The 23,182-nt window shown below is 48.5% G+C and overlaps 2 protein-coding genes across 2 annotated transcripts; one reads left to right on the forward strand and one right to left on the reverse strand.

The window, feature by feature from the left end:
* Positions 1–193: 193 nt before the first annotated feature.
* Positions 194–5,394, reverse strand: LOC136789191 (junction-mediating and -regulatory protein-like). Its single transcript, XM_066989158.1, has 5 exons — positions 5,153–5,394; positions 4,911–4,937; positions 4,382–4,444; positions 4,043–4,174; positions 194–988 (listed from the first exon to the last, which is right to left on the reverse strand). The coding sequence occupies exons 1-5, from the start codon at positions 5,204–5,206 to the stop codon at positions 671–673; spliced, it is 594 nt and encodes a 197-aa protein (XP_066845259.1). The 5' UTR covers positions 5,207–5,394; the 3' UTR covers positions 194–670.
* A 5,606-nt stretch (positions 5,395–11,000) lies between these two features.
* LOC136789183 (syncytin-2-like) lies at positions 11,001–12,604 on the forward strand. Its single transcript, XM_066989152.1, is given in 4 exon segments — positions 11,001–11,456; positions 11,894–12,063; positions 12,065–12,318; positions 12,321–12,604. Coding segments are annotated over 4 exon segments (1,164 nt in total).
* The last annotated feature ends 10,578 nt before the right edge of the window (positions 12,605–23,182 follow it).

The raw sequence follows: 23,182 nt of genomic DNA on the forward strand, positions 1-23,182 counted from the left end.
TGCAGTGACTCGCAGAAAGCTGACTCCACAATCAGTAAGATTGTAAAGTAGGTATGTTTATTCATCGCTGGGCGGCACGGGGGGGTAGTCCCACCAAAGTCATGCACGCCCTAACGCGGCAACTTGCTTTGGTTATATATAGTAAAGAGTTACATATGCATGAAGTTTCCCAGTACGCCTATACATATGCATGACCTGTCCCCGCTTAGTATTAAAATTAGCTCCAAGAAGTCATTTCCATAAACTCCTCCCGTCTGCACTTGCGCAGTGCCTTCTGGTGGTGGGTGCTGAGGGTCATGAGGATGAAATAAGATGTCTTCATCAGAGTTGAACTTTTCACCTCATCTCCTTGCGCATGCTCTCTGAGGCCTTGGTCACAATCTGGGCCATAAGGTTGGTTTGGTCCGGTTCTCGGGGTCCGAGGGGCTCCTGTTATCTCGAAGCCTTGCATGTTTGGCATTCTTTATCTTGTCCTTTTGTGAACAGTCCTCCTTATCTCTGAGCCCTTGGTCAAAGTCCGAACCATAAGGTTGGTTTGATCTGGTTCTTGGGGTCCCAGGGGCTCCTGCTATCTGGAGGCCTAAGCGCAGCACAGGCACAGTACATCGCAAATATAGCACATATTAAGCAATGAGTGTTGCCTACATATTCATTCTTAATCAATCACTCTCTAATTTCTAATCCCATGTTTCAGTAGCACCTCCTCGTACCCCTTTTGTCTCAGCTCACTCAGGCTCTCATAATACTCTTCAGGATTGTCAGCCTCAGCGAAGAGCACCTGCAAAAGTATCTTCCAGCTGCAGGTATTCAAGCTGTGGACCAAGTAAACTTGCAGCTTGTAACAGAGCGCATCCATCTCCTGCTCAGATCGCTCCGGGGTTCCGAACAGCACCGTCCACATGCCCGAGGGCTCCTCGGGGAACACAGACAGGTAGTGCTCCAGCTCCAAGTTCACCGAGCACAGCTGCTGGTACACTGCCCGCAAGTCCTGAAAAGAAAAGAGACCGGCTCAGCTACACCCCTCCTCCGCGGACTCGGTGTCGGGAGCGGCCGGCTCGGCTGCCTGTAGCAACGAGGGCAGCAACGAGACGGCCGCCGCCTCCTTCCTCAGCTCCAGCACTTCCATTTCTTCGGCGGCACCTCCCGCCCTAGGGCCCCGCGGCGGTCTCTGGGCTGGGCTGCTCTTGGCGCGCAGCTGGCTCTTGGGCAGCACCTCGGCCCCCATGCCCCGCTCGGCGAGGGGACGCGAGGAGTTACGCGGTAGGCCGGAAGAGTCCGTGCCCGAGGCCGGGCTCCTGCACACCGTGGGGCTGCTACCTTCGGGGGCGACTCTAGACTCGGGGCCGGCCGGCCTGCTGCGGCGGAGCTCGTATGAGCCACTGCGCTGACACTGCACCGTGCAGTTGGGGCAGGCGATGGCGAACTTGCCCTTGATCTCGTTCCAGGCCACGATGAAAACAAACTTGTACTTCTCCCGCTCCTGGAAGACGCAAGGCCTCATGGCCACCCAGTCAGCCTCTAGCATCTCCTCCAGAGCAAAGACAGACATGGCGATACACGGCTTCTCCCCCACACCCCTCCCGTCCCATCAGCCGCCCCCGCCTACCCTGCTACACACCAGCCAGCCACGACCCCATGCAGCCCCGCTTCACTGACCACCATCAGCCATCTTAGCGGAAAGGAAGCCAAGGTAGGATGCACTGAATCCCCACTGAAACGACGAGAAAGAAAAAAACAAAGCCGAAAACCTCTCCACGCAGTACCCGCCACACGCCCACTGCCAAGAAATCCCACTGCCACCTCCGGTCACCCACCCGCCGCCACAGCAGACAACGCCTAGCTTCCCCCACGCGAGTACTTCACACAAATCGTATGGGGCAGAATCTATTTACAAGCAGTGGTGACGCTGCGGCAACTCAGTGCTGCCCCCGCCCAGCAGCCCTCCAAGGCCCCACCCCTTCGCCCTGCCAGCCACCTTCCACATGGACTGGCGTCCAGCCACACTTGTGACCTTCCGCCCTCCCTCCTACAGGGGTGAGTGGAGGGAGGGTAAGTGTCCCGCCTCTTCCTTTGGACGTATAATACGGGTCGTTCAGCTACTGGACGTAGCATGCTGGGAAGGATATGGAAGGGTTGTGGTCGCCAGTGGGTGGGGGCAGGGCGTGGTGTGGTTGCTTGCTGTGGTTTAACCCTGGCAAGCAGCTAAATGACGTACAACCACTTACTATCTCCTCACAGGGGGATGGGGGAGAGAATCAGAAAAAAAGTAAAAGGTTGAGATAGAAACAGATAAATAAGAAAGAAAAAGAAGGGAAAATAATAATTATATATATACAAAGCAAGTGATGCACAATGAAATTTTTCACCACCCACTGACCAATGCCCAGTCAGTCCACCCCTGGCCAACCCCTCTAGTTTTTATTGTTCAGCATGATGTCATACGGTTGAGAGAGGGAGTTGGGAATTGGGAGAATCTTATCACGTAGAGATAGAGCGCTGACAGCAGTAAACTAGGATGCTACTTAGTGTCTTTGCTAACTATGGAGCATTGTGCAAATGAACTAAAGCAAGAAGCCTTGGGCCCCTTACCAAGGTCAGTCTCCTAATAAGAGAGTGAGCCTATCTTAAGAAACTAGTAGAAACCGGTCCTGTGGATGGACAAGAGCCAAGGAGCAACTGAGTCTGTGCAAAGACAAGAGGTCAACTAGCGGTGATGAGGAAGAGTCATCAATCTTCATGCCCACGACCCCCGACGACCACCACCAGGAGACACCGTGCAAGCACAGATGGGAGGAGTTTACGGAAATGACTCCTTGGAACTAATTTTAATACGAAGCAGGGACAGGTTATGAATATGTATAGGCGGATTGTGAAACTTCATGCATATGTAACTCTTTACTGCATATAACCAAGGCAAGTTGCCGCGTCAGGCGTGCACGACTTTGGTGGGACTACCCCCTGTGCTGCCCAGCACTGAATAAACATACCTACTTTACAATCTTACTGATTGTGGAGTCCATTTTCCGCAAGTCAGTTTGGCGAGCCAGGCAGGAGACTCTCTGCTCGGCTGCGGAGCGGACGCCCCTAGGTGCACCCCGAGTATTTTCCTCGGAGGAGTCTCCACTTTCAGCCGCTCACCGCGGGAGCAGACAAGGACCTCCTGAAGCCGCAGACAAACGGTATGTTTTACAGTACAGGAAGCGCCTGCAAGTCATATGTGTGGCCGGGGCAGCTGGTAAATCGTGCAGAGACATCTGGCGTGCAGCATAGTCCCCATGTGGGAGGAGGGTACCCTACAGGCTGAGCGATAGAGTGGTCATGGGAGATTTGGTGACCGATGGAGTAGCCGCTAGCGATCTTGGGAGTAGATCGAGCAAATCCAAGGTTACCGCTGCATCCCAGTTTTGGGAGCCAGGATGGACCTGCTAATGACTGTATACGAAGCAGGAGAAGGGTAAGCGGGCCTCTCAAAACTGAAGCACAGAGAAGGGAAAGAGGGGATTAGAGAGAGCCCAGAACCTGAGAATAATCTCGTGTTTTCAGAAAGTATTTCGTGTGGTTGAGCAGGGTTTTGCCCATCACGCAGAGTCCTGTTCCTGCCAGCTGCCCCACACTTACAAGTCCCACTCAGGCCACCGTCCCCGTTCCAGCAGCACGCTCTCCCTGCTGAAAACCCCAGCACTGGGCGCACATCGTTGCTTCTGTCCACCAGCAGGTGGTAAATAAACACTGCCGCTACTGTGGCTCCCTGCTTTGACTCAGAGATCACAGCAAGTGTGAGAATTGCCGAGGGCCACTGGCTTTAGATGTAGCTGAAAGGAGCTGTGACCAGACTCCTCCAGCCAGTGCAGGCCACCCGGTATTACACGTTTCAAAGACCAGAACTGGTCTCAGGCAGGGACAGATTCTCCTTCATTCAGCAAAATCAGCAGCTCAAAAATCATCAGGGACAGAGATGTAGCCAGGAATTGCTCACTGAACTTCAACATCAAGGCTCGTCACATGGTTGGTACCTCTCAGTGCTGCTACCTAGAAGGCTCACCCGGGCAGGTTTCAGACTGCGCGTCACTCGGGTTGCACAGACACACGACACACCCAGCTGTTTCCTTGATTTTGTCTTGGAGTGAATCTCCTCTGCGTCGTCCAGCACCAAATTCATGTACTCGTCAAAGCCCTAGAAATCAGCAACAGTGGCAATTAGTTCAGCAACAACACAAACCATCGTCAGCTTTGCTGACCCAGGCTGGACAATGAAGACTAATTGTTAGAGAAGCACGATTTCTTTTTTCCCTTGGGCTAGTTTTTCTTGACAAGAAAAAATAGGATTGTGAATGAGGGAAAACAAACTAATGACGTAACGTGGGGTCGTGCTGACACTCACGATGATGCAGCCTTCTATCCGCATGTTCACTTGCTCGTAAAGCCACACCTGGATCCTCGACCTCTGCAGAACGAAGGAGGAGAGTAAACGGGAACACAAACACCGCGAGCAGTTTTGTTCTCTCTCGTGTGTTCAGAAATACCCGCTAACCATAGCCGCTAGAGCTCCCAAACACTCCAAGGAGCAACTCTCAGGGGCAGTTTCAATTAACAGTCTGACATTTTAGAGTGTTATATGACTGGGTGAATACTACACGTTTGCTGAAGAACACGTTTCCAGTCACGAGGGAACACTCCTGCACGCCCGGCTGCACGATCCCACTCCCGTTAACACGAGGGGGAAATGCCGGGCTGCGCAGCAGCTCCTTGTACCCACCAGCACGCCGCACAGCTCTCCATTCCCCACAAACCTGCCCTGAGCAACGGGTGGGAGCCGAAAACTCAGCGAGGGGGATCACCGGACCCTCCCCGCTCCCCCCAGCCCCCCCCAAATCCCCATCCCCTCTCCGTCCTCTCCCCGCGGTACTCACGTTCTGCAGGTAGCGGAAGATGAGGTTCTAGGGCGCTGCGTGAAGGGCTCAGCATGGGGACAAGAGCTCCAGGCCCGGGAGAAGGGCTCCAGGACCGGGACAAGGCCTCAGGACAAGGCCTCAAACCCTGCAACGAGGCCCCAGGGCCCCGGGACAAGGCCTCAAGGCCCGGGCCGAGCCCCCTGAGGCCCGGGCCATCCCCCACCCACTCCCCCATTGCCCCCCGGCCGCAGGAAGGCTACGATGGGCTGCACCATCATCTTCTGCACCTTCTGCCCCTGCCCACAGTACGCCATGGCTGCCGCCGCCTTGCTGCTCCCGCCGCCCCTGCTCTGCCGCCGCCAGAAGCCGCTGAGGCCGGGCGGGAGCGCGCAAGGGACGCTGGGATGCTGGAGGACCGCGGGGGGCCGCTCTAGCAGGCCGGGAGGACCGCGTCTCTATGGTCGCAGGCAGGGGTCCCTGCGCCAGCTTTATTGGCGAGCAGCGAGGCTGGGGTGGGGGGGAGGGGGGGCAAAACAGCCTTAAATAAAATACAAATATAAAAAGTATTATAAATGGCTGAGTCCCAAATAGGATTACAATCAAAGTTTACAATTTATTAAACGAATAGAGGCAAGCAAGCAGCGCTGGGTGTGCCGGGAGTCTCTGCTTCCCCAGGACGCACACCTGTTACGTAAGGCGGCTGGTTTTGATGCTCCCAGGCTAATACATATTCCTTACTACTTCTAGAAGAGGCAGGGTTATTAGAATTGGTTTCCGGAATCCGAAACCCTCCCAGGGGCCCCTGCGTATCAGTCTCTGGTGGTCTCTCGGGGGTTGCTCGGGCTGAAGGCTGGTTGTCTTCCTCCCAGGCTTTTGTCCTTCAATTGTCCTTCAGCTCCCCCTTCCTCCTTCTTTGGTAGCCTCTGGGCCGGATTTCAGAAACTCTAGCAACATCCCGTGCAGTAGTCAGCACTTTTCCCTAAAAACCCCTTTGTTCTCTTATCACCTAGACCCGGGCCTCAATGTTAACCCTTCAAATCCCTTAGTGACACGAATTGCTGGACCATTCCTTACAAAAGGAAGGATAAAATATGTACAGGAGCAATGGCACACGCGAAAGCCCAGCGCCGCGGGCAGAGGCAGCAAAGGTTGACGGTAGAACAGTGCTCGGTTTGAACATGGAGAGGGAAAGCGAGGGGAAGGTGGCCGAAGTCGGCTGCAGTCTCTGAGCTCTCCTCCTCCTGAATTGTTTTCTCTCAAAGCCATTTCTGTCTGCGTGCGGGCACCCGGAGCCGGCAGAAGTCCCCGTGAACTCCTTCGGCAGGACGGAGGGCTGCGTGGGCTCCAGTGAGAGAGGGAGTTAGGAGAATCTTATCACGTAGAGATAGAGCGCTGACGGCATTAAACTAGGATGCTACTTAGTGTCTTTGCTAACTATGGTGCATTGTGCCAATTAACTAAAGCAAGAAGCCTTGGGCCCCTTACCAAGGTCAGTCTCCTAATAAGAGAGTGAGCCTATCTTAAGAAACTGTGAGAAACTGGTCCTGCGGATGGACAAGAGCCAAGGAGCAACTGAGTCTGTGCAAAGACAAGAGGTCAACTAGCGGTGACGAGGAAGAGTCATCAATCTTCATGCCCACGACCCCCGACGACCACCACCAGAATACACTGCGCAAGCGCAGATGGGAGGAGTTTACGGAAATGACTCCTTGGAACTAATTTTAATACGAAGCGGGGACAGGTTATGAATATGTATAGGCGGATTGTGAAACTTCATGCATATGTAACTCTTTACTGCATATAACCAAGGCAAGTTGCCGCGTCAGGCGTGCACGACTTTGGTGGGACTACCCCCTGTGCTGCCCAGCACTGAATAAATATACCTACTTTACAATCTTACTGATTGTGGAGTCCGTTTTCCGCAAGTCAGTTTGGCGAGCCAGGCAGGAGGCTCTCTGCTCGGCTGCGGGATCGACTGCGGAGCGGACGCCCCTAGGTGCACCCCGAGTATTTTCCTCGGAGGAGTCTCCACTCTCAGCCGCTCACCACGGGAGCAGACAAGGACCTCCTGAAACCGCGGACAAACGGTATGTTTTACAGTACAGGAAGCGCCTGCAAGTCGTACGCGTGGCCGGGGCAGCTGGTAAATTGTGCAGAGACATCTGGCGTGCAGCATAGTCCCCCTGTGGGAGGAGGGTACCCTACAGGCTGAGCGATAGAGTGGTCACGGGAGATTTGGTGACCGATGGAGTGGTCAAGGGGTATTTGCTGACCGATAGAATCAAGGGGGATTTGCTGACTGATAGAGTAGCCGCTAGCGATCTTGGGAGTAGATTGAGCAAATCCGAGGTTACCGCTGCATCCCAGTTTTGGGAGCCAGGACGGACCTGCTAATGACTGTATACGAAGCAGGAGAAGGGTAAGCGGGCCTCTCAAAATTGTGACAAGGTTATCTGGGTAATATTTGCAGCTGCTGGAGGGATACTAATTGGAGCGTTGATAATTGTATGTCTTATTTGTGGATGTCTGGGTATCTCATGTTGAAAGCATTTGTGTATGTGTTTGAGACAAAGTATTGTTGTGAAGTGAATTACTCCACAAGGAACACGGCCGGAGACGATCCAAACAAGTTTGGTTATTGTTTTAAGTGATATATTCTTGTGGTATGAGCGAGAAGTGCAAGGGGCCTCTCTGTGTGATTGCGTGATTGTGCTGTGTGAGTGAGACGCAGCATTGCTGCGAAGCGAGTGCGGCGTTCCGATCCGCGGTTCCGTATTCTCTGCGAGGGGAGCCGCCGGAGACAAACGAAATGCATGACAGACCGAAAAGAAGTGCTGTCTTATCCAAGTGTTGATTGGTGGTGCCCAATATACGGGCCCGGCGGTGCATCTCGTAATCCTATTTCGTTCTTAAATGTTTTGAGTCTGACAAGGAGGAAGGTGGGAGCATGATCTAAGTAACAGTTTAAAAGTTTTGGTATATTCGCAGTGGTGTTTGGTCAGTTTCCCAAGTATGGGGGGAGGGGGGCCCACTGATTATCAAAGCGGTAGAATGGAGAGTCACTTCTTTGGTAGTTCGGGCCTGAGCCCTGGGAATTTGGTAAGAAGGGGGAGAGCGAATTTGTTTAGGCCTCAATACCTTTTAAACCCCCATCTTGATGGATACACAGGAGTGATTCCTTGTTTTGTGTGGGCTTACTAACAAAGTGCATGAGAAAAATTGGCATTCGTCTTGAAATTCGGTCCTGTTGAAATGTAAATTTTGTGGAAAAGGTGTTATTGTTTGTCTAGAAGACGGAAGGCTGAGTGCTTCAGGTGTTTTCCCGAAGCCCTGTGGATTTATGATTGGAACGGGGCTCATTAAGAATCTGAAATAGTAAAGTTTGTATGTGGAAAGAAGAGTTTAATCCCAGAGAATTGGGACATCTGGGAAGAAGATTCGGAAAAGATAGTAAAAACCTGCAATAAAAAGGTTTGCGTGGAAACTGAAACAAGGGACAGTAACTAATAAGGAATAGTAATAAATAAATAAATAAATAGGAATGGGAAATCAAGGAAATGGGTAATATCCAAAACAAAGCCGTTTTAAAGAAAGCCTCATTGGGTGCATATTGGCACATTGGAAAGATATTGTTAGAACTGGGGGCTCAGAAAGCAAGAGGACTTTCATTAAGTATTGCAATCAATGGTGGCCACTATATAAGCTAAATGGCCACTTTATGGATCAATCGACTATAACAGTGTCTTGCAATTAATGTTGTTTTTGAGGAGAGAAGGGAAATAGGATGAAATGTTGTATACTGATATGTTGTTTCAGCATCTTGGAGGGAAAAGGTATGGAATTAAGTCGGCCCCTGACTGAGCCTTCGGTGCTGGCATTAGAAAAGTACAGGCTGGAGAAAGATAAAGGAAGTATTTAAAGGGTTGTTGAAGGTGTTAAAGGTGTGGCATGTAGTATTTGACAGAGCTGTTTGAAGCTGAATGAGCAGGGAAAGAGGATGTAGGAATGTTAATAGTTTCGTCTCAACCCGAGGCTGAGATCTCAAAATCACAGGCGTGAGCCCTCTGGGGCGGAGGGACCGTGATGGGTCCGAGAGAGTTGTCATAGAAACAGAAAAGCAGCTAACTCTTAAAACAACCTGAGTTCCTGTGTGAGCTCAGATTGCCAATGGCACCGCTCAGGGAACTGTCAACGATTGCATTCCCCTAACCGACCCCCCCACTGAGACCCTAATCACCCCGGAAATACCAAAATCTGGTTAAACTGGGAATTGAGAATCTGTCCCAACAAGGTCCAAAAGAAACCCCTATGGAGTTTTTGAATTTTTGGACCAACTTTGAAATGCAATGAGGAGAAAAAAACCTAAAACAAACAGACAAAAATTTGGACCTGGCTTCAGAAAACAAACAGAGGCAATTGGCTAGCCTCTTTCTAGGGCAATCGGCCCCTGATATCAGAAAGAAATTGTCTTAGGCTGCAGGACAAACTTACAACAGTCAGGAATGACGGGGACCTGGGGCATCTACCCTAGCAGGTCCACCAGTTGAAATAAAGCTAGGAAACGAAGACAGAGGCTTGAATTTTTGTTGGTTACGGGAGCTTCTTTCTCTGTGTTAATTAGTCTGTAAATGTAATAGGAGCAACTGGCCAACAGGAAAAGGTGGTGTTTTTTGTTTTTTTTTTGCAATGCTTGAAATTTAAATTGGGAAAAATGGTTGGAATTACATACTGAGAAAAACAGTCAAGTTTGGTTCATGGTACTAGATTTAAAGGGTGCCTTTTTCTGCCTGCCCGTGGCAACTGAAAGCCAGAAACTCTTTGCCTTTGAATGGGAAAAATCCTAATAGAGGACGGAAAACTCAGCTTACTTGGACAGTGTTACCACAGGGGTTCAAGAATAGCCCCACCATATTCGGGAAATAACTAGCCTGTGATCTTGAAGCTTGAAAGTCCCCTTCGGGAAAAGGGGACACTGTTGCAATACGAAGAAGAAAAGGAATGTGTATAACGGACTATTAGGTTACTAATTTTTTTCGGCACTAATACTGTGAACCCAGCCTCTTTCCTTAGTAACAGAGTTTCCAGATTACCCATTCATGATTGCATCAAGACCATGGACACCATATACTCCAGCTGACCAGACCTAAAGGATACACCCCTAGAAGATGCGGAGGATTGGTATATAGATGGCAGCAGCTTCGTCCGCCACGGACTTCGCCTCACAGGATATGAGGTAACAAACATCAGCCCAAAAGGTGGATATCATCGCCTTGATTAGAGCTTTTGAGCTGGCAAACATTTGGACAGATTTGAAATATGCCTTTGGTGTGGTGCATGCACACAGGGCAATTTGGAAGGAGAGAGAGGACTTTTATCTTCCTCAATTAAACATGCAGAAGAGATACTGAAATTACTCCAAGCGGTGTACCTGCCTACTAAAGTTACGTCAAGCAGGGGATACTGATAGCGAAAGGGGAAATAGATTGGCTGATGCAGGAGTCAAAGGGGTGGCAGAACGGGCATCTGAGAGTCAAATTCTGGCACTAGTACCAAGAACAGAAAATCGGGCATTAACAAGAGCTTTAGAAAATGAAGTAGAATATTCTAAGATGTAAATGGAAAATGTTACCTGCAGGTTTAACGTCAATAAATGACGGGAGAATTGTGATACCATATTAAATTGAATGGTAATTGTAGAACATAATAAAACATGCTGGGGAGCTGAAGTAGTATAAGAGTTTTTAAATAGAAAATGGATAGGGCCTAATTTGTATACCATTGTTAGACAGGTATAAAAGTAATCAAGCTCCAAACAGTGGCAAATTATTTTTTTTGAACTCCCAAGAAAAGGGGGGTATCAGTATTTACCGGTATTAACTGACACCTTTTCAGGATGGCCAGAAGCATTCCCAACTAGAATAGCCAAGGCTCGGGAGGTAATTAAGATACAAGAAATAATACCATGTTTTGGAGTTCCAGCAACTCTATCCTCTGACAGGGGACCACACTTTATCTCAAGAGTGGTACAAGAAATTAGCCGCCATTTGGGTATAGACTGGCAAATTCATACTCCAATATCGCCCTCAGTCGAGTGGCCAAGTAGAAAAAATGAACCACTTAATCAAACAGCAAATTGTGAAACTGGGAGAAGATGCAAATTTGGTCTGGCCTCAGTCTCTTCCTTTAGCCCTTTTGCGTATACCAAGGGCAAAGGAAGGGTTAAGCCCCTTTGAAATCTTATATGGACGACCCTATGGAATACAAAGAGGGATATCCATGCAAGCTGGGGATGAAATTATGACCTCCTATATGGTGGCCTTAGGTAAACAGCTCGATGAAATTGGACAGCATGTGAGTGGGACTCGGGGTAGAGGGTTTGATGGACCAGTGCACAATATACAACCTGGAGATTATGTGTATGTAAAGTCTCTTGCAGAGAAGACCTTGAAACCACAGTGGGAAGGACTGTTCCAGGTCACAGCGACAAGAATCAAGGAGCAGAATGCCTGGATCTATCACACCAGAGTGAAAAAGGCACCCAAGACCCCATGGAAGGTTACTCAGGTGCAACCTGGAAGGTTACATTTCTCACAGTCTTAATGGTATCATTGGTCAAGGAAACTGAACAGTGGGTGCACAATACCTATGTGAAACTCACCCAGGCAGTGAGTGATAGTTTCAACCTTTCTGACTGTTGGGTGTGCACAGTGCTGCCTAGAGGCAACCTAGAATTCCCCGTATGGGGCATACGCAGTATGAATTGGACATTGACCTTTGCGCACCCAAGAAATGGAACATGTCTGTTTGGCAAGGATGATCGTGAACATCTAGGGGAGAGATTTGAACTACTCCCACATGAAAATCTTAACATATACACCAGATGCTTAAACGATAAAACCTCATGCGTAGGTACAGGTCCACTTAGTTATTTAGCCCAGGAACCTGACAACTGTAGTATGGCAAAATATGTAGGCTTACTAAAATTAGAGATTATGGTGTAGGTGTCAACGAACTCAGGATCTCACGGCCTCAATTTTCTCACGCAAATCTGCAAGCTACAAAAAGGATTCTATTGGCTATGTGGAGATGATCATGCTAGAAAAAGCTTACCCTTAAATTGGAAGGGTCATTGTATTGGGGGCTATCTTAGCCCTCAAGGGGGTGTATTCAAATAACCCCTTCGTGATGAGACCCACGAGATTCCATAGTTTTGTAAGGTGGTTGATTCCATCTCTGGGAATAAGTGAATTAGAAAAAGCTGTCATAAATATCTCAGCCACAGCTGATGCTCTTTCGGCATTACAGGAAGAAATTTCCTCCCTACACAAAGTAGTGCTTCAGAATAGGATGGGATTAGATATACTTTTAGCCAAGGAGGGAGGATTGTGTACAGTCATAAACCAAACTTGCTGTGTATATGTCAACAAAAACAGATTGAGACTGACCTGGAGAAGATTTGGGAAAAGAATAAAATTTTGCATGCAGTAGCTCAGGATGATACATCCTGGGGATTTACAGACTTGGTAGAAAAATTAACTTCCTGGTTGCCAAACCTAACCTGGCTGAAACAGCTGTTAATCACAGTAATCGTGGTCGTGGTTTTGTTCATGGTTCTTTGTGTAGTGATCCGATGTACCTTATGGTGTTTTAAGAGTAACGGAAACTCCTACAGTGAGTGGAAAAAACCAACTCAGACGGAAACTGGAGTCTAACAAATATTTTGAAAGAGTGACAGATAGAGAAACACTATATAGAACCTAGAAATAGTAAAAGAATTTACTAACTTTTTAGAAAAGGGGGGACTGAGAGAGGGAGTTAGGAGAATCTTATCAAGTAGAGATAGAGCGCTGACGGCATTAAACTAGGATGCTACTTAGTGTCTTTGCTAACTATGGAGCATTGTGCCAATTAACTAAAGCAAGAAGCCTTGGGCCCCTTACCAAGGTCAGTCTCCTAATAAGAGAGTGAGCCTATCTTAAGAAACTAGTAGAAACCGGTCCTGTGGATGGACAAGAGCCAAGGAGCAACTGAGTCTGTGCAAAGACAAGAGGTCAACTAGCGGTGACGAGGAAGAGTCATCAATCTTCATGCCCACGACCCCCGACGACCACCACCAGAATACACTGTGCAAGCGCAGATGGGAGGAGTTTACTGAATAAACATACCTACTTTACAATCTCACTGATTGTGGAGTCCGTTTTCCGCAAGTCACCAGCAGCAGTTTCTTCCGCAGGGTCAGTGCCCATGCCCAAGTGCGACACTGATGGCACCCGAACATTCGCTGTAGCAGGCAGCAGAGCGAGCAGCTCAGGGGAGCAATTTTAAAATCCAAGAGGCACTTAAACCAACCAGGCATACTAAGTCTATCTTTAACAAACTTTGTAACCCCATCCCTGGGAGAGGCACGCACTGAGTGCTGCCCAGCCGGGGGGCTCTGGCTTCCCCTCCAACTCCCGGAGTCCTTCTTTGTGGGTCCTGCATATGACAGTGGGACCCTCCCATACGCTGTTTTTTGTTTGTCCCTGTTCTTATAGCCTGTCCCTATTCATTCCTTTTTTGTTTTTGTCCCTGTTCTGTTAGGCTGTCCCTGTTCCTGTTCTTCATGTCCCTGTTTGTTTTCTTCAGGTCCCTGTTTATTTTCTTCATGTCCCTGTTCGGGCGCCATTTGTGGCATAATTACCACACGGACACCAGGGTTCTTTCAGGATCAGTTACTGCTACCTCTTTATTGATGACATAACTTCAACTCTCTCTTACTGAGGGCATAACTTCATCTCTCAGAGTGAGGGAACAACTTCATTCTATCCCTTATATTCAGGACAGGCGCCCTTCCAATACCATTCGCCCCACAGCAGTACCTTTCCACTAACTATTCATTGGTCAACAACTTTGCCCTGCAACAGCAAACACCCAGCAACTTCCATGCCTTAAGGGCTGGAGAACAAGCAACCCGAGACAACAAGGTGTCTCCTGAATCACCCTTCTTTGTTCCCTCTCAACTCTTTAAATTCCTGATGGTCTCATCCTTAAGAGTCTGATGTTATCACCAACCATGGGGCTTGTTGACCCCCATGGCCACATTCCCACAATGCGGGGATACCAGCAGTTAACTGTATTGGAGGCTGAATTGAGTCTAACTGGGAATGAGTGGCAAAAGCACCATATTGTGACTGGCCCAGATGCTCCGTGCATCCTTGGCATAGGATGCATCAGGAGGGCTTTTGGCATAGCTGCCTTGGAGACAGAGGACATTAAACAGTTGTCTACCTTGCCCGGTCTCTCGGAGGACCCTTCTGTTGTGGGGTTGCTGAGGGTTGAAGAACAGCAAGTGCCCATTGCTACCATAGCTGTGCACCGGCGGCAATATCGCACCAACCGAGACTCCCTGAGTCCCATCCATAAGCTAATTCGTCAACTGGAGAGCCAAGGAGTGATCAGCAAGACTCATTCACCTTTTAATAGTCCCATATGGCCAGTGCGAAAGTCTAATGGTGAGTGGAGACTAACAGTGGACTATCGTGGCCTGAACGAAGTCACGCCACCACTGAGTGCTGCAGTGCCGGACATGCTAAAACTCCAGTATGAACTGGAATCAAAGGCAGCCAAGTGGTATGCCACAATTGATATCGCTAATGCATTTTTCTCCATCCCTCTAGCAGCACAGTGCAGGCCACAGTTCGCTTTTACTTGGAGGGGAGTCCAATTCACCTGGAATCAACTGCCCCAGGGGTGGAAACACAGCCCTACCATTTGCCATGGACTGATCCAGTCTGCGCTGGAGCAGGGGGAAGCTCCTGAACACCTGCAGTACATCGATGACATCATTGTGTGGGGTGACACAGCAGAGGAAGTTTTTGAGAAAGGGAAGAAAATAGTCCAAATCCTTCTGAAGGCCTGTTTTGCCATAAAACAAACTAAAGTTAAAGGACCTGCACGAGAGATCCAGTTTTTAGGAATAAAATGGCAAGATGGACGTCGTCAAATCCCAATGGATGTGATCAACAAAATAACAGCTATGTCTCCACCAACTAGCAAAAAAGAAACACAAACTTTCCTAGGTGTCGTGGGGTTTTGGAGAATGCATATTCCAAATTACAGTCTGATTGTAAACCCGCTCTACCAAGTAACCTGTAAGAAGAATGCTTTTGAATGGGGCCCTGAGCAACGACAAGCCTTTGAACAAATTAGGCTAGGCTAATGACTTGTCAAGGCTATGACTTGGTTGCCATCACGGAAACGTGGTGGGACCACTCTCATGACTGGAGTGCTGCAATGTCTGGCTATAGGCTCTTCAGAAGGGACAGGCAGCACAGAAGGGGTGGTGGTGTGGCTCTCTATATGAGAGAGTGTTTTGATGTTGTGGAACTTGAGGCTGGGACTGATAAGGTTGAGTCCCTATGGGTTAGGATCGGAGGGAAGGCCAACAAGGCAAGCATCCTGGTGGGGGTCTGTTATAGACTGCCAAACCAGGATGTGGAGACGGATGAAGAGTTCTACAGGCAGCTGGCAAAAGTTGCGAAATCGTCAGCGCTTGTTTTCGTGGGGGACTTCAACTTCCCAGATATATCCTGGAAGCACAACACAGCCCAGAGAAAGCAGTCTAGGAGGTTTCCGGAGAGCGTGGAAGATAGCTTCCTGACGCAGCTGGTTAGAAAGCCTACCAGGGGAGGTGCCCCGCTAGACCTTCTCTTCACAGTGACAGACTGGTGGGAGATGTGGTGGTCGAGAGCTGTCTTGGGCAGAGTGACCACGAAATGGTTCAGTTCTCTATTCTTGGCGAAGTCAGGAAGGGGACCAGTAAAACCACTGTCTTGGACTTCCGGAGGGCAGACTTTGAGCTGTTCAGGACACTGGTTGGAAGAGTCCCTTGGGAGGTGGTTCTGAAGGGCAGAGGAGTCTAGGAAGGCTGGGCACTCTTCAAGAAGGAAATCTTAATGGCTCAGGAGCGGTCTGTCCCCATGTGCCCAAAGATGAGCCAGCGCAGAAGAAGACCAGCCTGGCTGAACAGAGTTGTGGTTCGAGCTTAGGAGAAAAAAGAGGGTTTATAATCTTTGGAAAAGAGGGCGGGCCACTCACGAGGACTATAAGGCTGTTGCGAGGCTGTGCAGGGACAAAATTAGAAGTGCCAAAGCTCATCTGGAGCTCAATCTGGCTACTGCTGTTAAAGATAACAAAAAATGTTTTTACAAATACATCAACACCAAAAGGAGGACTAAGGAGAATCTCCATCCTTTACTGGATGCGGGGGGAAACTTAGTTACAAGAGATGAGGAAAAAGCTGAGGTGCTTAATGCCTTCTTTGCCTCAGGCTTTAGCGGCACGACCAGTTGTTCTCTGGATACCCAGTCCCCTGAGCTGGTGGAAGGGGATGGGGAGCAGGATGTGGCCTTCGCTATCCACGAGGAAATGTTTGGTGACCTGCTACAGCACTTGGATGTATGCAAGTCGATGGGGCCAGATGGGATCCACCCGAGGGTACTGAGAGAACTGGCGGAGGAGCTGGCCAAGCTGCTTTCCATCATTTATCGGCAGTCCTGGCTATCGGGGGAGGTCCCAGTTGACTGGTGGCTAGCAAACGTGACGCCTATCTACAAGAAGGGTCGGAGGGTAGACCCGGGGAACTATAGGCCTGTTAGTTTGACCTCAGTGCCAGGGAAGCTCATGGAGCAGATTATCTTGAGTGTCATCATGCGGCACTTGCAGGGCAACCAGGCAATCAGGCCCAGTCAGCATGGGTTTATGAAGGGCAGGTCCTGCTTGACAAACCTGATCTCCTTCTATGACAAAGTGACGCGCTTAGTGGATGAGGGAAAGGCTGTGGATGTGGTCTACCTTGACTTCAGTAAGGCTTTTGACACCGTTTCCCACAACATTCTCCTCAAGAAACTGGCTGCTCATGGCTTGGACTGGCATACGCTTCATTGGGTTAAAAACTGGCTGGATAGCTGGGCCCAAAGAGTTGTGGTGAATGGAGTCCAATCCAGTTGGAGGCCGGTCATTAGTGGAGTCCCCCAGGGCTCAGTACTGGGGCCAGTCCTCTTCAATATCTTTATCGATGATCTGGATGAGGGGATCGAGTGCACCCTCAGTATGTTTGCAGATGACACCAAGTTAGGTGCATGTGTCGATCTGCTCGAGGGTAGGAAGGCTCTGCAGGAGGATCTGGATAGGCTGGAGCGATGGGCTGAGGCCAACTGTATGAAGTTCAACAAGGCCAAGTGCCGGGTCCTGCACCTGGGGCGCAACAACCCCAAGCAGAGCTACAGGCTGGGAGAAGAGTGGCTGGAAAGCTGCCTGGCCGAGAAGGACCTGGGAGTACTGGTTGGTAGTCGGCTGAATATGAGCCAGCAGTGTTCTCAGGTGGCCAAGAAGGCCAACAGCATCCTGGCTTGCATAAGAAGCAGTGTGGCCAGCAGGTCTAGGGAAGAGACTGTCCCCCTGTACTCGGCTCTGGTGAGGCCGCACCTCGAGTACTGTGTTCAGTTTTGGACCCCTCACTAAAAGAAGGACATCGAGGTGCTCGAGAGAGTCCAGAGAAGGGCGACGAGGCTGGTGAGGGGTCTGGAGAACAAGTCTTACGAGGAGCAGCTGAGGGAGCTGGGCTTGTTCAGCCTGGAGAAGAGGAGGCTCAGGGGCGACCTTATCGCTCTCTACAGGTACCTTAAAGGAGGCTGTAGCGAGGTGGGGGTTGGTCTATTCTCCCACGTGCCTGGTGACAGGACAAGGGGGAATGGGCTAAAGTTGTGCCAGGGGAGGTTTAGGTTGGATATTAGGAAAAACTTCTTTACTGAAAGGGTTGTTAGGCATTGGAATGGGCTGCCCAGGGAAGTGGTTGAGTCACCATCCCTGGAGGTCTTTAAGAGACATTTAGATGTTGAACTTAGTGATATGGTTTAGTGGAGGACTTGTTAGTATTAGGTGAGAGGTTGGACTGGACGATCTTGGAGGTCTCTTCCAAGCTAGACGATTCTGTGATTCTGTGATTTTCTAAAGCTTTTCTTAATGCCCGATTTTCTGTTCTTGGTACTAGTGCCAGAATTTGACTCTCAGATGCCCGTTCTGCCACCCCTTTGACTCCTTTGACTATCACTCACTGCCTGGGTGAGTTTCACATAGGTATTGTGCACCCACTGTTCAGTTTCCTTGACCAATGATACCATTAAGACTGTGAGAAATGTAACCTTCCAGGTTGCACCTGAGTAACCTTCCATGGGGTCTTGGGTGCCTTTTTCACTCTGGTGTGATAGATCCAGGCATTCTGCTCCTTGATTCTTGTCGCTGTGACCTGGAACAGTCCTTCCCACTGTGGTTTCAAGGTCTTCTCTGCAAGAGACTTTACATACACATAATCTCCAGGTTGTATATTGTGCACTGGTCCATCAAACCCTCTACCCCGAGTCCCACTCACATGCTGTCCAATTTCATCGAGCTGTTTACCTAAGGCCACCATATAGGAGGTCATAATTTCATCCCCAGCTTGCATGGATATCCCTCTTTGTATTCCATAGGGTCGTCCATATAAGATTTCAAAGGGGCTTAACCCTTCCTTTGCCCTTGGTATACGCAAAAGGGCTAAAGGAAGAGACTGAGGCCAGACCAAATTTGCATCTTCTCCCAGTTTCACAATTTGCTGTTTGATTAAGTGGTTCATTTTTTCTACTTGGCCACTCGACTGAGGGCGATATTGGAGTATGAATTTGCCAGTCTATACCCAAATGGCGGCTAATTTCTTGTACCACTCTTGAGATAAAGTGTGGTCCCCTGTCAGAGGATAGAGTTGCTGGAACTCCAAAACATGGTATTATTTCTTGTATCTTAATTACCTCCCGAGCCTTGGCTATTCTAGTTGGGAATGCTTCTGGCCATCCTGAAAAGGTGTCAGTTAATACCGGTAAATACTGATACCCCCCTTTTCTTGGGAGTTCAAAAAAAATAATTTGCCACTGTTTGGAGCTTGATTACTTTTATACCTGTCTAACAATGGTATACAAATTAGGCCCTATCCATTTTCTATTTAAAAACTCTTATACTACTTCAGCTCCCCAGCATGTTTTATTATGTTCTACAATTACCATTCAATTTAATATGGTATCACAATTCTCCCGTCATTTATTGACGTTAAACCTGCAGGTAACATTTTCCATTTACATCTTAGAATATTCTACTTCATTTTCTAAAGCTCTTGTTAATGCCCGATTTTCTGTTCTTGGTACTAGTGCCAGAATTTGACTCTCAGATGCCCGTTCTGCCACCCCTTTGACTCCTGCATCAGCCAATCTATTTCCCCTTTCGCTATCAGTATCCCCTGCTTGACGTAACTTTAGTAGGCAGGTACACCGCTTGGAGTAATTTCAGTATCTCTTCTGCATGTTTAATTGAGGAAGATAAAAGTCCTCTCTCTCCTTCCAAATTGCCCTGTGTGCATGCACCACACCAAAGGCATATTTCAAATCTGTCCAAATGTTTGCCAGCTCAAAAGCTCTAATCAAGGCGATGATATCCACCTTTTGGGCTGATGTTTGTTACCTCATATCCTGTGAGGCGAAGTCCGTGGCGGACGAAGCTGCTGCCATCTATATACCAATCCTCCGCATCTTCTAGGGGTGTATCCTTTAGGTCTGGTCAGCTGGAGTATATGGTGTCCATGGTCTTGATGCAATCATGAATGGGTAATCTGGAAACTCTGTTACTAAGGAAAGAGGCTGGGTTCACAGTATTAGTGCCGAAAAAAATTAGTAACCTAATAGTCCGTTATACACATTCCTTTTCTTCTTCGTATTGCAACAGTGTCCCCTTTTCCCGAAGGGGACTTTCAAGCTTCAAGATCACAGGCTAGTTATTTCCCGAATATGGTGGGGCTATTCTTGAACCCCTGTGGTAACACTGTCCAAGTAAGCTGAGTTTTCCGTCCTCTATTAGGATTTTTCCCATTCAAAGGCAAAGAGTTTCTGGCTTTCAGTTGCCACGGGCAGGCAGAAAAAGGCACCCTTTAAATCTAGTACCATGAACCAAACTTGACTGTTTTTCTCAGTATGTAATTCCAACCATTTTTCCCAATTTAAATTTCAAGCATTGCAAAAAAAAAACAAAAAACACCACCTTTTCCTGTTGGCCAGTTGCTCCTATTACATTTACAGACTAATTAACACAGAGAAAGAAGCTCCCGTAACCAACAAAAATTCAAGCCTCTGTCTTCGTTTCCTAGCTTTATTTCAACTGGTGGACCTGCTAGGGTAGATGCCCCAGGTCCCCGTCATTCCTGACTGTTGTAAGTTTGTCCTGCAGCCTAAGACAATTTCTTTCTGATATCAGGGGCCGATTGCCCTAGAAAGAGGCTAGCCAATTGCCTCTGTTTGTTTTCTGAAGCCAGGTCCAAATTTTTGTCTGTTTGTTTTAGGTTTTTTTCTCCTCATTGCATTTCAAAGTTGGTCCAAAAATTCAAAAACTCCATAGGGGTTTCTTTTGGACCTTGTTGGGACAGATTCTCAATTCCCAGTTTAACCAGATTTTGGTATTTCCGGGGTGATTAGGGTCTCAGTGGGGGGGTCGGTTAGGGGAATGCAATCGTTGACAGTTCCCTGAGCGGTGCCATTGGCAATCTGAGCTCACACAGGAACTCAGGTTGTTTTAAGAGTTAGCTGCTTTTCTGTTTCTATGACAACTCTCTCGGACCCATCACGGTCCCTCCGCCCCAGAGGGCTCACGCCTGTGATTTTGAGATCTCAGCCTCGGGTTGAGACGAAACTATTAACATTCCTACATCCTCTTTCCCTGCTCATTCAGCTTCAAACAGCTCTGTCAAATACTACATGCCACACCTTTAACACCTTCAACAACCCTTTAAATACTTCCTTTATCTTTCTCCAGCCTGTACTTTTCTAATGCCAGCACCGAAGGCTCAGTCAGGGGCCGACTTAATTCCATACCTTTTCCCTCCAAGATGCTGAAACAACATATCAGTATACAACATTTCATCCTATTTCCCTTCTCTCCTCAAAAACAACATTAATTGCAAGACACTGTTATAGTCGATTGATCCATAAAGTGGCCATTTAGCTTATATAGTGGCCACCATTGATTGCAATACTTAATGAAAGTCCTCTTGCTTTCTGAGCCCCCAGTTCTAACAATATCTTTCCAATGTGCCAATATGCACCCAATGAGGCTTTCTTTAAAACGGCTTTGTTTTGGATATTACCCATTTCCTTGATTTCCCATTCCTATTTATTTATTTATTTATTACTATTCCTTATTAGTTACTGTCCCTTGTTTCAGTTTCCACGCAAACCTTTTTATTGCAGGTTTTTACTATCTTTTCCGAATCTTCTTCCCAGATGTCCCAATTCTCTGGGATTAAACTCTTCTTTCCACATACAAACTTTACTATTTCAGATTCTTAATGAGCCCCGTTCCAATCATAAATCCACAGGGCTTCGGGAAAACACCTGAAGCACTCAGCCTTCCGTCTTCTAGACAAACAATAACACCTTTTCCACAAAATTTACATTTCAACAGGACCGAATTTCAAGACGAATGCCAATTTTTCTCATGCACTTTGTTAGTAAGCCCACACAAAACAAGGAATCACTCCTGTGTATCCATCAAGATGGGGGTTTAAAAGGTATTGAGGCCTAAACAAATTCGCTCTCCCCCTTCTTACCAAATTCCCAGGGCTCAGGCCCGAACTACCAAAGAAGTGACTCTCCATTCTACCGCTTTGATAATCAGTGGGCCCCCCTCCCCCCATACTTGGGAAACTGACCAAACACCACTGCGAATATACCAAAACTTTTAAACTGTTACTTAGATCATGCTCCCACCTTCCTCCTTGTCAGACTCAAAACATTTAAGAACGAAATAGGATTACGAGATGCACCGCCGGGCCCGTATATTGGGCACCACCAATCAACACTTGGATAAGACAGCACTTCTTTTCGGTCTGTCATGCATTTCGTTTGTCTCCGGCGGCTCCCCTCGCAGAGAATACGGAACCGCGGATCGGAACGCCGCACTCGCTTCGCAGCAATGCTGCGTCTCACTCACACAGCACAATCACGCAATCACACAGAGAGGCCCCTTGCACTTCTCGCTCATACCACAAGAATATATCACTTAAAACAATAACCAAACTTGTTTGGATCGTCTCCGGCCGTGTTCCTTGTGGAGTAATTCACTTCACAACAATACTTTGTCTCAAACACATACACAAATGCTTTCAACATGAGATACCCAGACATCCACAAATAAGACATACAATTATCAACGCTCCAATTAGTATCCCTCCAGCAGCTGCAAATATTACCCAGATAACCTTGTCACAATTTTGAGAGGCCCGCTTACCCTTCTCCTGCTTCGTATACAGTCATTAGCAGGTCCGTCCTGGCTCCCAAAACTGGGATGCAGCGGTAACCTCGGATTTGCTCAATCTACTCCCAAGATCGCTAGCGGCTACTCTATCAGTCAGCAAATCCCCCTTGATTCTATCGGTCAGCAAATACCCCTTGACCACTCCATCGGTCACCAAATCTCCCGTGACCACTCTATCGCTCAGCCTGTAGGGTACCCTCCTCCCACAGGGGGACTATGCTGCACGCCAGATGTCTCTGCACAATTTACCAGCTGCCCCGGCCACGCGTACGACTTGCAGGCGCTTCCTGTACTGTAAAACATACCGTTTGTCCGCGGTTTCAGGAGGTCCTTGTCTGCTCCCGTGGTGAGCGGCTGAGAGTGGAGACTCCTCCGAGGAAAATACTCGGGGTGCACCTAGGGGCGTCCGCTCCGCAGTCGATCCCGCAGCCGAGCAGAGAGCCTCCTGCCTGGCTCGCCAAACTGACTTGCGGAAAACGGACTCCACAATCAGTAAGATTGTAAAGTAGGTATATTTATTCAGTGCTGGGCAGCACAGGGGGTAGTCCCACCAAAGTCGTGCACGCCTGACGCGGCAACTTGCCTTGGTTATATGCAGTAAAGAGTTACATATGCATGAAGTTTCACAATCCGCCTATACATATTCATAACCTGTCCCCGCTTCGTATTAAAATTAGTTCCAAGGAGTCATTTCCGTAAACTCCTCCCATCTGCGCTTGCGCAGTGTATTCTGGTGGTGGTCGTCGGGGGTCGTGGGCATGAAGATTGATGACTCTTCCTCGTCACCGCTAGTTGACCTCTTGTCTTTGCACAGACTCAGTTGCTCCTTGGCTCTTGTCCATCCGCAGGACCAGTTTCTCACAGTTTCTTAAGATAGGCTCACTCTCTTATTAGGAGACTGACCTTGGTAAGGGGCCCAAGGC

The sequence above is a fragment of the Anser cygnoides genome, unplaced genomic scaffold (assembly GCF_040182565.1).
Source record: "Anser cygnoides isolate HZ-2024a breed goose unplaced genomic scaffold, Taihu_goose_T2T_genome scaffold_42_1, whole genome shotgun sequence".
Taxonomy (NCBI): Eukaryota; Metazoa; Chordata; class Aves; order Anseriformes; family Anatidae; genus Anser; species Anser cygnoides.

Bases quoted from the DNA above. Each gene is read 5' to 3' on its own strand.
- LOC136789191 (XM_066989158.1), bottom strand. From the start codon at position 5,206: ATGGCGTACTGTGGGCAGGGGCAGAAGGTGCAGAAGATGATGGTGCAG. The intron at 4,938-5,152 runs GTAGCCTTCCTG...GCAGCGCCCTAG, and splicing joins AGATGATGGTGCAGCCCATC to AACCTCATCTTCCGCTACCT. The intron at 989-4,042 runs GTGAGCCTTCTA...TTTTCTTTTCAG, and splicing joins GCAGTCTGAAACCTGCCCGG to GACTTGCGGGCAGTGTACCA.